Source organism: Mustela nigripes, chromosome 2 (genome assembly GCF_022355385.1).
Source record: "Mustela nigripes isolate SB6536 chromosome 2, MUSNIG.SB6536, whole genome shotgun sequence".
NCBI classification, from domain to species: Eukaryota; Metazoa; Chordata; class Mammalia; order Carnivora; family Mustelidae; genus Mustela; species Mustela nigripes.
In genome coordinates this window covers 26,518,468-26,535,062 of record NC_081558.1, presented here as the reverse complement: position 1 = coordinate 26,535,062, position 16,595 = coordinate 26,518,468, and the positions used below count along the sequence as shown (strand labels likewise).

Sequence of the window (16,595 nt, the reverse complement as noted above, 5' to 3'; positions counted from 1 at the left end):
GGTTTGAAACTTGTATGCACCAGAATCCCAGAGGACCTGTTATGCTGATCCCAGGTCCCAGGCTCCCAGAGTCTGTCTCAGAAGCTTGGAGTGGGGGCAGGGTGGGAGCCTGCATTTTTATTTTTAATTAATTAATTTATGATATATATATATAGAGAGAGCGTGCATGCACACGAGCAGGGGTGGAGGGCAGAGAGAAAGAGACAATCAGACTCCCCACTGAGCAGGGAGTCCAACACAGGACTCAATCCCAGGACCCTGAGATCATGACCTGAGCTAAGGCAGACGCTCAACCAACCCAGCCATCCAGGTGCCTCAGGAACTGCCTTTTCAACAAGCTCCCAGGTGACCTGAGGATGAGACTCTTCTTTCATTCTTTATCGAGGGACCAGATCTTGAACTTGAAGGACCCCAGGTCAGAATTATACTATAGCCTATAAGTTTTAACATTCTTTTTATAACCAGCTTATGCTAACTGAGAAACTGTAGCTAGCTGACGATAGATAAGGGAGTCAGCAAGCAGCATAACAGGATAACGAATAGCGAAAATCTGTGTTTAACCCAGCTGTTTCTGGCTTCTGTATAATAATGCTTCTAATGCTTTGCTAAGAAATGAAAAATTGCTTAAACCCTCAACTCTAAGGAGCAAGAGGCTGGCTGAGGACAAAGCAAAAGCTGGCGCCTTGCACCCCCCCCTTCACCCGCTCCCCTCCATATGTGTAGCATTATAAATAGTTAACTTGCAGAAATCACAGTCCTGCAGGGTAGGAGTCTCCCTTGGTTTGCAAATGTCCTTGAGATTTACAACAAAGAAGTTACCTTAACATTTCACCTGGAGAGACTCCCAATTGTCTTTATGTTAGGACCTCATTAAAGGGAAAATGGCCTTGGCTTGATAGTAACCCAGGCCTTCAATATCCTGATAGTGCTTTCATTCGTATGCGTGGGCTAACCGGCCAGTTCTGCTTCTGTAAGATTGCTTTGTCTGCTTTCGCACGTGGGTCCCCTGATCCACTCCACTGACGCCAAGTATGCCTGTTCAAACTATCAATCAGTCAGCTCAGCCCCTCCCGAAACTTGTTTGTCCATAAAAATCCTGCACTACCCCAGCCTGGTGTGCTCAGCTAGCAGGAGCTGCTGACCACCCGCAGGCGCGCGCTGACCACCCGCAGGCGCCTGCGTAACAATAAAGAACCTCTTGCTGATTGCATCCAGTGGCAGTGTTGGATTCTTGGGTAAGGGGATCCGCGGGTCTTTCAGAACTCACTCTCCCAGCTCTGCTTCGGGACAAGAAGTGTAGAGTGATCCAGGACTCTGGCTCACTTTGGAGTCATACTCTGCAACACCTTGGAGCTCTGGGATTCTGAGCCGCCCACTTGCCCTCAGTTCCCTTATGTCTAAAACGAGGCTAATGAGAGAACCAACCTCAGAGATGAAGTTTAAGTAATGAATGTAACATAACAAATACGTGCCTCACACTTGGTAAGCCCTCCAAAGATGGAGGCTGGATTTTAACAATAGGACTTGCTCCATCAAAGGATGGCCCACCTGCAGTCTTTGGGTACAAAGGTCTCTCATTTCACTGCTTTGAATTGTTGCCATATGAGGAATCAGACTAAGGTTCCATTGCTTTATCTTTGACCACAAAAAGCATTTCGGCAAGTGAGACTTGAGACATGGAGATGTGTCTCCATCCAGGCCCTGTTATTATCGCTTTCTATTCAACACCCTTTCCTGCCGCAAACACAGAGACCCCTCTGTGTTAATGTTTAGTATTCCTCCTCCTGTCCCTGCTGGGATGGGAGACCGGGGTGGGGAGTACCGGGAGCTTCTCTAATTCACAGCCCTGGCTCCTATCTTTCCCTTGGATTGGAGAAGGCAAGTATAAAGGACAGTTGTCAAACCAGGAAAGGAAAAGGTGACAGACTAGAGGCCACATCTGTCTTCCCTCCTGGAGGGAGCAAAGGGGTCTGGCCAAGGCAGGTGTGCGGGTGAGAGACGTTTCCACCTGCATCGGCTGCCGAGTCTCCCCCATTAAGGCATCCACCCCATGGTCCTGAGGACAGAGGCACCGTGAGGAGCCCACATTCCCATGTCGCTTACTCACAAGTCACATCTGGGAGAAGGAACGGGTAACCAAGGTCCACAGAACTCGGGCACCAGCGGTTTCAAGCTTCGGGACTCAGGAAAGCTACTGAATTCCATAAAACTGAGGGAATCTCGAGAAAACAAGGAGCCGTGCAGGGAGCATTGCGCAAATATACAAACGCGCATGCGCGCGCACGTTCGCAGGCACGCGCGCGCTCGCGTTCACACACACAGACGCACGCACGCACGCACGCACGCACGCACGCACACGCCACTTCTGAGAAAATAGTGTGGGAAACAGTGCGTACCCTGAATGGACTGGAACAACGGGACATTTTCTAGCCAGATGGTCGCTTGCTTCCCAAAGTCTCCACGTAACTGAGACTGAGCTGCAGACAAACATCAGGCCTCATGGGACCAAGAGCCGAGGGGGCTGCCATAGGCCAAGCCATGGACTCTCCTTGGGTGGCATCAGCGGCCCCCGCACTGGTCCCACCACTCCCACCCTAGCCCCCTACAGTCTGGTCTCCTCCCAACAACCAGGATATATTTACCAAAATGCAAATCTCCTGCTGTTGCCTCCCTGCTAAAACCCTCAAGGGCTCCCCACTTCTCTTCTGGGTAAAGACCCCAGTCCTTTTCATCGAAGCCCTGTATATCTTGGCCTTCACTTACTTCTCCAACTCCACTTTCAACCATTACACCTTCTTGCCACAACGTGTAGTTCTTCAGTTCTTCATGCTCTCCCCAGCTTCTGGGCTTTGCACTGGCACCCCTACTCCCATCACCCCTTTTCCCCATCACCCCCATCCGCTTCGCTAATTTCTTCTCATTCCTCAAAACTCAGCTTAAATCTCACTCAGTCAGGGAGGCCTTTTCTCACTAGCTTCCCCCAGTCTTTCTACGACCCTCCATTACATCTTCCCACAGTGCTCTTCAGGTCCCTTTCCTAACCCTCATTACCTGTACAGCTGGTTGCTCAGTGTCTGCCCCCACTCCCAATCGTCAGCCTCTATGATGGCAAAGCTGTGTCTTCGTAGTCACTACTCACAGTTTTTGTGGAGTTAATGAAACACTGGGGCACTACTGTGCCATCTTGTTAAGAAGGTAAAAGCCTTTTCATAGTCATCCTTTAAAGCAATTTTTTTTTTTTTTTTTTTTTTTTTTTTTGGAGCGAAAAGTAGTGGACGTTGTTGTAATTTTTCTTTTAGAAATGCTTCCAGATGGAAACACCTAGCTTACAAAGATAGTGATTTCTGCTGGTACAAATTGGGGATTAAAAAATTTTAGTGCTGGGACACTTGGGTAGCTCAGTCATTAAGTGTCTGCCTTCGGCTTGGGTCATGATCTCAGGGCCCTGGGATTGAGTCCCACATCGGGCTCCCTGCTCATTGGAGAGTCCGCTTTTTCCTCTACCCCAGCCTGCTGCCCCAACTCATGCTTTCTCTCTTTCTCTCTCTCTCTGTCAAATAAATTAAAATAAATTAAATTAAATTAAAATCCCCAAACCAAAACAATACAAAGAAAACTGACCTGCTTTCTAGTGTATTCAAGTTTCTCAAAGAATATTTGAAGGATATAAAATGGGGTGGCACCAGGGATAGATGAACTAAAATTCAGCTAAACCTCACCTTGAACTTGACCTCTACCCTCCTACCCTGGACGTTTTTTTTTTTTTAATCTTTTTTTTTTTTTTAAGATTTTATTTATTTATTTGACATAGAGAGATCACAAGTAGGCAGAGAGGCAGGCAGAGAGAAGGGGGGAAGCAGGCTCCCCACTGAGCAGAGAGCCCCATGTGGGGCTCGATCCCAGGACCCTGAGACCATGACCTGAGCCAAAGGCAGAGGCTTAACCCACTGAGCCACCCAGGTGCGTCCCACAGACTTTTTCACATACTATTCCCTTAGCCTAAAGCACCCTTCCCTCTTCGTTCCTCTTTCCTGCAAACATGATGTTCCTGTCTCCATAGGCTAGAGGCTTTCATAGCCTTCAAAACTCCATGCAAGTCTCCTTTTTTCTAAGATGAATGTCACATGCACACACACACATACACACACACACACACTCACACACCTTTCCCAAACAAATACTTGCCCACCGGCACATATTTTCCAGGGGCCCAGGGTCAAGCTGTTTGGTGCAAGCCCATGTTCCTCCCTCATAAGTTCCCTGATGGCAGGAGAAAAAAAAAAAAAAATCTGTGTTTGCCATTGCAAAAACTTCTGCTGACACACTTTTCTCTGGGAAATTCTCCTACTTCCCCCACCAAGGAGCCTGGAAGCTTAAAAAAAAAGTGTTTTTTTTAATGTATTTTGAGATTCTTACTTGTTTGAGATACTTTAGTAGTTTCATAGAGGTTAGAGCTGAATATATCCTTAAAGATAATAAATAATAAGAAGAAATAATAGCTGCCACTCATAGTCATGGTATATACTCTCTCACTAAATTCCAACCATGGCTCTAAAAACGTGGGGTCTGTTGTCATCTCCATTTCATAAATGAGGAAACTGAGGCCCAGAGAGGTTGAATAACCTGCCCATGGTCACACAGCTGGTGAGTAGTGGAGTCCCGTGTGACTCTCCCAGAGGCCCAGTAGCCTCTGGGCTTAGGGCTTATGATAGTTTTAAGGGCCACAGAAATGTTTTCTTTCAGAATAAGAAGGAATAAGATAAAGTTTTAGGTTGAGGAAAGATATTTTAATATATAATATTAAGATATTTGTGCTTATACCAACAGAGTTTAAATATAACTTTTAATATTTTTCTATGGAAGAAGGGGTGCACGAAGGCAAAATGCCTGGGGACCATGATAGTCATCCTGTGGCTCTGGTGGAGTCAAAGCTCAAATCAGGTCAGTCTGTCTTAAAAGGTCATGTTTCCACTAGGCCAGTCTGACCCCATTTTATAGGTCAGAAAATTGAGGTCCAAGGCCACACGGCAGGTGAATGGTCAACCCCAGCCCTAGAGCCCAGGTCTCTGCAGGCCAACTGCCAGGTTCTGTGGTCTGACAGCACCACCTGGTGGTCTTTCTGGGGACTTCCTTTTAATCAAAGGATGAACCTACAGAGAGGGTACAGACTGGGATATTCCCAGGAAGCAGCCACGAGCTAGTCTGGCCTTGGGTTCCACCCCTTGGCAGCCAGGCTAAGGAGCCAATGCATGCTCTTTTCTTAGGTTGTCAGCAGATTTCACACACTCCCCGACCCCCCACCCCCGCCTCAGGGTAACAGTTATCCCTAGAGTTAATATTCATAGAGTACTTAGATCAGCCTGTTCAGTAGGAATAGCATGTGAGCCGAATGTAATCTGAAATCTTCTATTAGCCACATTAAGAAAAGCAAAAATAAATAAATAAATAAACAAGTAAATGTAATTTGAATAATATATTTTATTTAACCCAGGGGTGAGTACATGACAGCCTGTAGGTCAAGTCGAGCCCACTGCCTATTTTTTTAAATAAAGCTTTACGGGCACACAGCCACACCCATTTGGTTATGTATTATTTATGGCTGCCTTTACCCTGTAACTGCAGAGTTGAGTAGCTGTGGAGTTGAGACTGGATGGCTCCCAAGTGGAAAATACAACTAGTCCTTTCCAGAGAAAGTCTGCCAATCGCTGGTTTAATCCAGCATCCAAGTCTGAAATGACAGACTTTGTCTTTTCAGCATGTAACTCAATATAACAATCATTAGATAGTTTACCTTTTTTATCATATTAAATCTTCAAGTTTTCGTGTATCTTTTATGCTTACAACACATTTCAAGGGCTCAATGGACCGGTGTGGCTTATGCCTACCGATTGCCACAGTGCAGCCTTGGAAAAATGCCCGTACATAGTAAATGCCACATTGGAGTTTTGTTAAATACATACACAAATAAATTCCTCAGAAGAAGTAAGCCTAACATCCTGGGACATTCACTGTTTGTAATGAATCTCTTTCCCGAGCCTCTAGAACGGTGCTAGCTACGGAGTCCCCTCCTTGAGAGAATTGAGAAAATCATCACTTAAATCAATTTCACACCATGCTGACTTCAGTGTCTCCTCTGTGCTCCCAAAGTGCCCACCTTCCCCATCACAAGCCCTTCTCAGTCTGCACTGTGAACTCCCAGAAGGTGTGGCCCCTGATCCCACAGGAGCAGTCAGATCCATGGCTGTTGCAATCACATGGCCCCTGGAGGAATCCAGGGTGTTCTTTGGTATTTGAGTACATTCAGCAGGTTGTTGCCAAGCACCTCTGGTGTGCATGCAAAGCCAAAGTGTGAATTCCATTTGAATCACACGCACACTTTGGCCCTCACTCACATCCTCTGCCTCTTGCTCTTCCCCACTCCAGAACTTTCCTGAAGTCGATGAGGGAAAGCCAGGCCAATTAGCTCAAATCCCAGCTGTAGGGAGCCTGGCTCGTCTGTGAAGTTGTACTGAGAGGCTGACCAGAAGAGACACAACTCTCTCAGCCTTCACACACCTAGAAGTCATGGAATGAGTTCTCACCAACAGGACGTGACGGGAGGCGACACTGGTCCGTTTCGGACCAAGGCAGTTAAGAATGGGTGTGTTCTCCCCAGACTCTGTCTCTTCCCTTGTCCTCAGCTGGATGCAGAGAGACTCAGGGAAAGACCCTGAAGCCCTAGGAGATGGCAGAGCCAGCAGATGGGAGTGGCTCGGCTCCCCAGGTTGGCAGGCGGCAGGCGACAGGCGGCGCACTGGCCATCAGAGTGCACCGTGCTGCACGAATATGCCTTTATTGGTTAAAGCAATAAAGGTGGTGGCTGTTTGCTACAAAAACAAGGCAAACCTGACCCATGCAGGTACTTCGGGGTGGAGGTGGGGGACAGTGAGAGAAATAGTAAGTAAACATAGAAACCACTTCCTCCTTGAACTGGGGGATACACTGGGACCAAGCGATTCGGCTGTGGGTCCCTTCACTGAAATATAGAGAGAGTCAAGACAGGGAGATACTTCTCTCTGCTCTGCCTCCTGCTCTGCTGCTGGGACACTGGGAGGGCAGCGAGCACCCCACACTTGGCTGGTGATGGTGGGGGCAGGGCTGTGCAAGGAGCTGAAGTCCCTGAGGACATCCAAGAGGCTGCAGGTGGGCCACCCTGAGTCCCAGAGGTAGAGAAAAGCACTCATGTCCCCTCATGCTCCGCGGAGAAGGCAGGGCCGGACAAACGGAGGGAAGGTGGGTGGAGCGGCAGCGTCTCTGCGCAGCGGGGTCCGGACAGACTGCAGGAGAAGGCAGGAGCAGCCTCTGAGCCCCACCTGAGCTCAGCTTAGCTGGTCTGTTCGCCGTGGAAAATGGAAGACGCTACTCTTGATGTAAAAGGTCTTTGAGATGGGCTGGCACCTGGCATACGTTGGAGCCCTGGTGGCCTTCATGATGTCCCCTGGAACACAGCAAAGGCCTGGCTGAGGTGGGGCCACGTTCCTCCCGCCAGCCCTGGCCCAGCCGGGAGGGCCGAGAGCCAGCAGGGACACCGGCTACAGTCGCTCTAGTTAAAACCTTGAAGTACTTCTGAACAGTTGGGGGCAGCGGTTGCCCCTGTGCCCCTTGATCCCTCCCTCACTCCCCTGTTCCTTCTTAGCAACCAGGAACTACATGGTACACCTGGCGTACGTAGCATGGGGACCTCAAGGCCCTACATTGGCTTTGGGCCCACAATCTGCCCCAACGGGTGGCAGGCGCTCAAGTCATTCCAACAGTTGACTCTTTTGTTCCCATCCCTACCCCACACCGACAAGGGGTAACCTCATTCCATTTCTCCCTTTTGTCTAGTGAGAGCCCCATCATCCCAGAGCTTCTTAGTGAGAGTCTCCAGGGTCCTCGCCAAGGCTGAACCAGCTCCCAGATGCCCACAGGCAGTAAGTCCTGGCTGCTGAATTAATAATAATAATAATAATAATACCAGTTACCATCTGTTGAGCACTTACTATGTGCCAAGCACTAGACTGGTACTCTCTATGTGTCAAAGGGCATCTGGGGACAATCCAGCTGGGGTCCAGATGATGCCTGTGACGCCACTGCCCCATGGCTGTTTGCAGCGCACCCTACTCCCCCCTCCACCCTCCGGGATGATGCAGCTCCTGTCTGTAACCGGGTCGGGGGATGGAGAGAGATGGTCCACAGAAGTTCTCTCATCTGTTCCTCATTTAGTCCCTGAACTGGTCAGGGTAGGGGGCATGAGGCCAGAATCTTACAGAATGTTCAGGAGATTTCAGGAGCAACCGGGAGCTTAAGCAGAACGACCATGGAGGGAACCAGTCTTCAGTCTTGGCCCTGAACCTAGGAGTGCCCTAGGACACAGGAGGCATCCAGGAGCAGCTCCCCCCGGCTCCAGTATTCGGATTGTGGATGAAGTAAAGGATGCCCAGTGATGGCTGAATTTCAGATAAACGGCAATTTTTTAGTCTAAGTATGTTCTGTGCCATATCTGGGACATACTTAGACTAATAAATTATTGTTTATCCGAAGCTCAAATGTAACTGGGCATCCTGTAGTTTTGTTTGCTTGGTCTGGTGGCCCTTGCCTGGCAGTGGCTTCACGGGCAGAGACATAGACCCATAGGCAGGAGGAGGAGAGGGGGAGCAGGAAGGGGGGTGTAGTGCAGGAACCGAGACTCGCTCTGTGGGCCCAGGGAGTCAGGCCCTCCTCGGAAGAATCGGATGAAGTAGAAACACCTCAGGCTTCTGCTCCAGCATCCTGTCCCAGCAGGCCTTCCCTGACCACCTGTCCACCAAGGAGCCCCTGCGTCTTCCTCTCCTTTTCTCGACAGATCTCCTTCTACAGGCTGAACCCTCACAAGCTCTGCCATATCCCCAGGGACACAAAGGTCCTGACATAAATCAAGCGCTCACTAAATCTTTGTTGAGCGAGTGAATAAATCAACAGACCAGAATCCAAACCCAGGCACTCTCATTTCAAACTGAGTCCCTCTTCCATGGTTGTTCATTTGCTAACTCATGTTGGGGCAGAGCTGGGATTTAGTGACTCCAGATCTCCCTTGCTGGACTTTCCAGAATGAAAGCATCGCATGTCAGATGAATGAATGTCCTCTCCACCGCATGAGGATTTTGTGAGGAAACTTTCTGTTCAGGGTGCTTTCCCATTTGATTTCCCCAAAATTCTGTGACACAGGAAGACAGGTACTAGTATAGTCCCATTTTTCAGATGTGGAAACTGAGGTCCAGTGATGTTAAGGTTCTTGCTTGAGCTCAACACAACTCCCAAGGGGAGGAGCCAGGATTTGAACTTGCACTTCCTGATTCCAAACCAAGGCCTCATTCCCTAGTCTACCTTCATTCATTTGTTCACTCATTCCATGGTCACGGAGTACCATCCCCAAGCTGGGGGCTGGGAGGGCCTTAATAAAATTAACTAAGAATTTCTGGAACCCAAAAGGCTCATTAGACCAGATGGATACTTGAGGAATGGTGACACAGGGGGCCCAGGGCTTCTGTAGACACAGAAAGCTGGATAAGCACTAGGGTGGACTCAAATCTACCTGGAGGACTTTCGGAGGGCTTCCCAGAGGAGGTGACATGGGAAAGTTAGCAAGCAGAGGAAGAGGCAGGAGGTACATTCCAAGTGGAGCAACGAAAATGTGCAAAGGCCCGAAGGTGTGAAGGCGTGGGGCCTGCTCTGAGAAGGGTGAGACCGAGGGATAGGCTGTTGCCTGCAGGGTGATTAAGGACAGGGCTGGGGTGGGGGAGGGGAGGGCCAGGCCTGCCAGTAGAGGCCTGGAGTGGCAAGATGGTGGCAGCCCTTACCCATGTGCCAGCCGTACTCCCAGGATGACAAGACCGGGTACAGAAACTTCTCCTCTGGCTTCTGCCGATGCCGCTCACGGAGGTACGAGGCCCGGCCTTGGCCGTCGTGGGAGATGCCTTGGAAGAGCAGCCGCAAGGTGCAGGCGGGGACCTGCCTCATTTCTAAGCCCCCTGGCCTGGTCTGGACTGCTGGCCCCCGAGGGGCTCTTTGGGCCTCCCAGGCTTTCTCTCCCTTGGGTGGGGGGCCCTGGACTCCCACTCCCTTGGACAGTTGATCCCGGACCCCCTTGGTCTCTGGCCATCCATCCCGTATTTCCTTGCTCTCAGGGGCGCTGGTGGCAGGCAAGGGCCCTGCTCCCAAGGCTAACCTGAGGGGGGCCCGCTGCAGCCGCTTCCTGGGCATGGGCCCCTCCTTCAGGTACTTGTGGCCATAGTTGATCTTCCAGGTGACCCGGGCTGTGGTCTCCTTCTGGATGCGCTCTTGCCAGTAGGCTTGGCTCTGGGTGGTGCAGAGATCCCTCATGGCAGTGGGAGGGGACAGGGTGAGGAGGGAGGAACCATTCTGCCCGGAGCCCTGTGGCTTGTTTGCTCTGCGGGGACCCGTCTCCAAGGTTACGTGCAGCCAATGAGGGCTGGGTTGCCAAGGCCCCGCTGGAGAGGAGGGGCTGGGCTGCTCAGGGGGCCACTCGCAGGCAGCAGGACAGACCAGGCTGGAAAAGGGAGCAAGGGCTGGCTGCAGCCCACCCAGTGTGCCTGGCAGGAGGCTGTATTCTGCCCCAGAGGGACTCGGGGCCCAAGCCTTTACCCCCCACACCCAGAGGGTCCCAGGGAGGCTCACAGGGTGCCCGAGCCTCTAGTCCATTCGGCAAACCCTGACGCAAACCTACCGTGCACCAGGCACCCAGGGAGGTCCCAAGGGAGGCCCAGGGTCCACTCTAAGGATGCTCTGGACACATGGCTGGGGGGTTGCCATGGAAACTCTGGACCCCCAACTCCTCAGACACGGCGCTGACACAGGAGAGCTTACCTGGCATCACTGAAACATCAGAATGTCAGCGGGAATTACTTCTGGACTCGCGAGAATGACATCAGGCCAGGGTAGAAGAACTTGGAACAGTGCCTGGCGTGGATGGAGGCAGCCGCTGTTCACAAGGCCCTGCTCAGTGCCAGCTGCTGTGCTGAGCACCCTCTGCCTGAAACCACCCTCCTCGGTTGCTGGGGCTCTCATTAACCTCCTTTCCAGGTGAGGGAAGGGAGACTTGCAGGAACTATGTGCCAGCCCAGGGCACACCCGGGCTACTCTGTGCTAGGCGCTGGGCTGGAGGCTTTAACGAGTGATCCCACTCAGTGGAATCCTCACGGTGACTCACTAGCAGGCTCTCTCCCATTCCTTTTCCAGATGGAGAGATGGGGGCTCAGCAATGTTCATTTGGTTCCTGGGATGGACATCAACCCCCCCACACACCCCGCCCCGCGTTACAGATATAGAACTTTCCCACTGAATGTGACAGCATCATCTGAGAGAGACAGTGGGTGGTGGGAGCGGAGGCAAGCAGAGGAGGACCCACCAGTCACCCAGCAGCTCCATAACATCAACTTCCAGGACCCTCACACCCTCTGCCTCTCCCATCAGGGCCCTGCAGGTGTGGGCCGCCTGAGCACCAGTGACAAGGAGGTTACCCATAATGCCCTGGAGCTATGCACCTTTCCACTATCTGCTTAATGTGCTCTCATTTATTCATTCAACAAACATTCTTTCACTCTTGACCCTGTTGCCAGGCACTAAGTCAGGTACTAAAGGTAGATGAGGAGGAACAGAGTCTACATGCTTCCTGCCTTCAGGATTTCACAGTCCAGGAGGGGAGACAGACTCAAAATCAGGTAGATGGGGAGCAGGGAACTGGAGAGATGATCAGGGGAGGCTTCCTGGAGGAGATGCCCTTTGAGTGAACCCTGAACTGTGACCATGAGTTAACCAGGCAAAGAGTAGTGGAAGAATGTTGTAGACTGGGACTCCCAAGGCAAGAAACCATAAGGCTGTCTAGACTGCCCTCTGTGCTTTCAGTCTTCCCAGCTGTAAAATGAGGGTTATGGTGTTTGGGACAATTGGGAAGATTAAGAGCCAGCTTGGTAAGTAAAACAGCCCAGGCATGGTAGGATCTCATCTGGAGCACTCACAACAGTCATCAATTAATTGTGCAATCACTTTTTTAATCCAGGCTCTCCTGTAAGCACCAAACACACTTTGGGTACTGAGGGGATGTGTGTGCCAGGAGCGGCAAGTGAACAGTGCTGACAAACTGTCCCTCCTTCACGGAGGTTGTGTTCTGGGTCCTGTCCTCCTCAACTCCGTATTTCCAGTATGTCCGGGGGGATTATCTGGCATACAGTTGGTGCTCAGAGAAAGTGCTCGAGGAAAGGATGAATCAGCAGACTTCATGTCTATTCTGTTGCCTCAGGGATAGATGGAGGAAATTTGGAGCAGATTTAGGGGCTGGGGGCGGCAGGACCCTAGTGTCAGATGCTTGTGGGGCAGGGTCTGACCCCGGAACTCAAGCAAGCATCCCTGACCCAGACCACCCCAGCCCCAGGCAGCGCAGAAGTGGGTGTGCTCCCTCCTGGCTTGGAAGACCCAGTGCCTTCTGGACCGCAGGGTTTTCTTCCGTGCCACGGTTGGCGCGCCCAAGGCGACCCCTGGCGGCCATCACGGGAATGACAGCGAAGCAGCTGTCCTGTCAATAGGCGGGTGGAGGAGGCGGGTGTCACATTGAGGGCTAGACAGGCACTCCCAAGAGGGAAGTGGGGTGGAAGGGTGAAGAAAGGCGCCCCCAAAATACTGACTTCCAACGGGCTCAGGAACAGAGGTTGGCTCACAAGGAGAGTCGCCTTTGGATTCCGAGCACCCACCTGGGGGAGGCCCTTGTGTGCAGGGCACTGCTTTATGCCCTTCTCCCTACATTCAGGCTTTCTGACTTTTTTCCCTTTTATTTTATTTTTTTAAAGATTTTATTTATTTATTTGACAGAGATCACAAGCAGGCAGAGAGGCAGGCAGAGAGAGAGGAGGAAGCAGGCCCCCCCGCTGAGCAGAGAGCCCAATGGGGGGCTCGATCCCAGGACTCTGAGATCATGACCTGAGCCGAAGGCAGCGGCTTAACCCACTGAGCCACCCAGGCGCCCCTCCCTTTTATTTTTAAAAAGATTTTTATTTATTTATTTGACAGAGATCACAAGTAGGCAGAGAGGCGGGGAGGGGCTGGGGGTGGGGAAGCAGGGTCCCTGCTGAGCAGACAGCCTGATGCAGGGCTCCATCCCAGGATCCTTGGATCGTGACCTGAGCCGAAGGCAGACACTTAACAACTGAGCCACCCAGGCGCCCCAGGCTTTCTGGCTTTTAACACAGCCTTGACCATTACTGTGTGACATTGTACAAGTCACTTAACCTCTCTGAGCCCTGGGAGATGCCCCTGTAAAAAAATGAGGGTAATCCTAAGACTCTAGCATTAGTGTTAGTTATTACACTTGGTTTACTCCAGATTTATTCACTTCAAACCCATCCTGCAACCCCTGGGAAGGTGTGGGGGCAGCCCCAGGCCTGCCTCTGGCCTAGGCTTCTGCTAAGGGAAGGGGTCACTGAAAGGGAAACCAGGGGAGGCTGGAAGGTGAGCTGGGTCTCTCCCCAGTGCTCCTGACTCACCTTTCTTCCCACCTTCCTGGCCACTCCCCCAGGCCTCCAAGGACCCACCCTGCTCCTAGTACTGCCATTGGCCACCCCATCCACTCTCACTGATGACTCCCAACCCAGTTCCCAGTACTGGGCTCTGTTTGCAGGCCAAGTGCCCCTTCTGTTTGTGGTTATGTGTGTCCTTAAAGTAGCCCCCCCCCCCGCCCCCACCTCAGATTTAAACTCTCCCTATAGAAGAATTCTCTTTTTTTTAGGCTTAAAAATTTTTTTTCTTTTATTATGTTCAGTTAGCCAACATGTAGTACATCATTAGTTTTTGATGTAGTGTTCAACAATTCATTGGTTTATTTGTTTATTTATTCATTTACTTTATTTATTTATTTATTTTTAATTTTTTAAATTTTTTATTTTTTATAAACATATATTTTTATCCCCAGGGGTACAGGTCTGTGAATCACCAGGTTTACATACTTCACAGCACTCACCAAAGCACATAACCCTCCCCAATGTCCATAATCCCACTCCCTTCTCCCAACCCCCCTGCCCCCAGCAACCCTCAGTTTGTTTTGTGAGATTGAGTCACTTATGGTTTGTCTCCCTCCCAATTCCATCTTGTTTCATTGATTCTAGAAGAATTCTCTTAATCACCTTTCAACAGTAGCAATTCTATGAAGGCTTATCATGTACTAGACACTGTGGTATGTTGTTTACATTCATTTTGTCAGTGAACACAGTGAACACAATATTCCCTCAGAACACCATATAGGGTAGGTTCTAGTACGCCATTTCATTGGAGAGAAAACAGAGGCTATGAGAGTCTGATGGGTAAATGATCTGCTGGAGTTCATGGCAGGGCAGGATCTGAACCCTCTGGCCCATGCTTTGAATCACCATGCTTAATAGACACCCCACAGGCTCCCTTCCCCTCATGGAGGTACCCTTTCTACTTTGCCTTGGGGAACTGAGTCTCCTCAACATGTAGGCAGTCCCTATTCTAGCAGCTCTGGGTGGGGAAGGATTTGGCAGCCAGTTGGAGGATGAATGTGTTGGGAGACCTTTTTAGAGGTTAATCTTAGAATGGAAGTTTCCCAATTGCCCATTTTATGGATGAGGGCACTGAGACACAAAGAAGGCTTCCTGGAGGAGGTGCCCTTTGAAACCTGAACTATGAACAGGAGTTAGCCAGACAAAGAGTGGAGGAAGAATGTTCCAGACTGGGACTTCTAGTCTGCAAGACAAGAAAGTGTAAGGCTGTCTAGACTGGTATAAAATGAGTGCTATGAAGAGGTCTGGGACATTTGGGGAGATGAAGAGCCAGCCAGAGTCTGAGTTGGTAAGCCGCAGGGCTGGGACTGAAGACTTGAACCTGCAGCTAGCTGCTTTCTGGGCATTTTTCACATACCCAACAACACTGCTGGTACAGGTGCCAGCTGCTTGGAGCTGGGCCCGAGCCTGGCATTTCCGGGGGCGTGGCGCCTCTGCTGAGATTTCCTCTTTCTCAGAGATCCCCTTTCCCCCACCAGGGTTCAGTATTAGCTTTGTCCTGGGAGAGGCATCCTGATACCTTGGGAAGGCGGTGGTTATGGCAAAGGGAATAATGTTGGCAATACAAAGCTCGAATATTCTTTGATCCTTGAGCTTTGTCCTGGGGAGATAAGCAAATCTGAAACACCCTGGGATGCAGGTCATAAGTCAGGATAAATTCCCCACCTCCTGCCTGCCTGCTTTGGAGAACTCTTGAGGGAGAGAGAAGGGGTATGGGGTGGGCCACCCTAAATTCCTTGCATAAGAGTTGGTCCCCTGTGGGCTCAGGGACCCAGACAAAAGCCTTGTTACAAAGCAAAAAGGATCCCTTTGTTTCGCCAAGTGTTTGGTCAGCATCCTTAGGACAAAGCCGGAGGGGGAAAAATTCGAATTCAGGCTTGCTTTGAGCCAGTGTGACATTTTTACTCCCTCTTTGAGTTATGATTTGCCATTGTTAGGAGGGGAAAAAAAAATGAGCTAAACAAGACGTGTTTCTGGAAGAGAGTTTTCATTAGTGGAATATCCTGATTACAAAACCCCTTCCCCCTCCCAGTTAATGGGGATTTGAAAAGATTCCATTCCTTTCCTAGATCTGGCTTCCATCAGACAGAGTGCTAAGCCCAAAGAGCACTTAAATTAATGAGCTTCTTCCCCATTTTATTTTTATTTTTTTAAAAAGATTTTATTTATTTATTTGACAGACAGAGATCACAAGTTTGCAGAGAGGCAGGCAGAGAGAGAGAGAGAGAGGAGGATGCCCGCTCCCCACTGAGCAGAGCCGCTGATGCGGTACTCGATCCCAATCCTGGGGACCATGACCTGAGCTGAAGGTAGAGGCTTTAACCCACTGAGCCACCCAGGTGCCCCTTCTTCCCCATTTTTTTTTTTTTTGAAGATTTTATTTATTTATTTGACAGAGAGAGATCACAAGTAGGCAGAGAGGCAGGCAGAGAGAGAGGAGGAAGCAGGCTCCCTGCTGAGCAGAGAGCCCGTCGTGGGACTCAATCCCAGGACCCTGAGATCATGACCCGAGCCGAAGGCAGCGGCTTAACCCACTGAGCCACCCAGGCGTCCTTCTTCCCCATTTTTAAAATTTTTTATTTTTTTAGATTTTATGTATGTATTTGACAGACAGAGATCACAAGTAGGCAGAGAAGCAGGGAGAGGTGGGGAGGAAGCAGGATCCCTGCTGAGCAGAGATCCCGCAGAGATCCCAGCAGAGATCCCGCAGAGATCCCGCAGAGATTCCGAGCAGAGATCCCGATACGGGGCTCAATCCCAGGACTCTGGGATCATGACCTGAGCCGAAGGCAGGGGCTTTAACCCACTGAGCCACCCAGGCGCCCCCTTCTTCCCCATTTTAAAATACAAACTTGGGGGTGGTGGTGACAAGGACCAAACACTCATTCTGCCATTTACATTTATTCTACTAATTTTTAAGGCGGTGCCATTTTTAGGGGAAATTAAATCCCTAGTGTCTTACTCATTTTACATCAAACTCATCAAGATGTGGTTTTTGAGGCCCCTTTG

General features: G+C 50.4%; 1 protein-coding gene across 1 annotated transcript; it reads right to left on the bottom strand.

Annotated features, from left to right (window-relative positions):
* Positions 1-6,774: 6,774 nt before the first annotated feature.
* Positions 6,775-10,380, bottom strand: LOC132010423 (protein ATP6V1FNB). Its single transcript, XM_059388290.1, has 2 exons — positions 9,858-10,380; positions 6,775-7,477 (listed from the first exon to the last, which is right to left on the bottom strand). Exons 1-2 carry the CDS (start codon positions 10,378-10,380, stop codon positions 7,359-7,361), a joined length of 642 nt encoding a protein of 213 aa, XP_059244273.1. The 3' UTR covers positions 6,775-7,358.
* Between the last annotated feature and the right edge of the window lie 6,215 nt (positions 10,381-16,595).

Coding starts and splice junctions, on each gene's coding strand:
- LOC132010423 (XM_059388290.1), bottom strand. CDS start 10,380: ATGAGGGATCTCTGCACCACCCAGAGCCAAGCCTACTGGCAAGAGCGC. Junction 7,478..9,857: donor GGAGTACGGCTGGCACATGG/GTAAGGGCTGCC, acceptor GCTGTGTTCCAG/GGGACATCATGAAGGCCACC.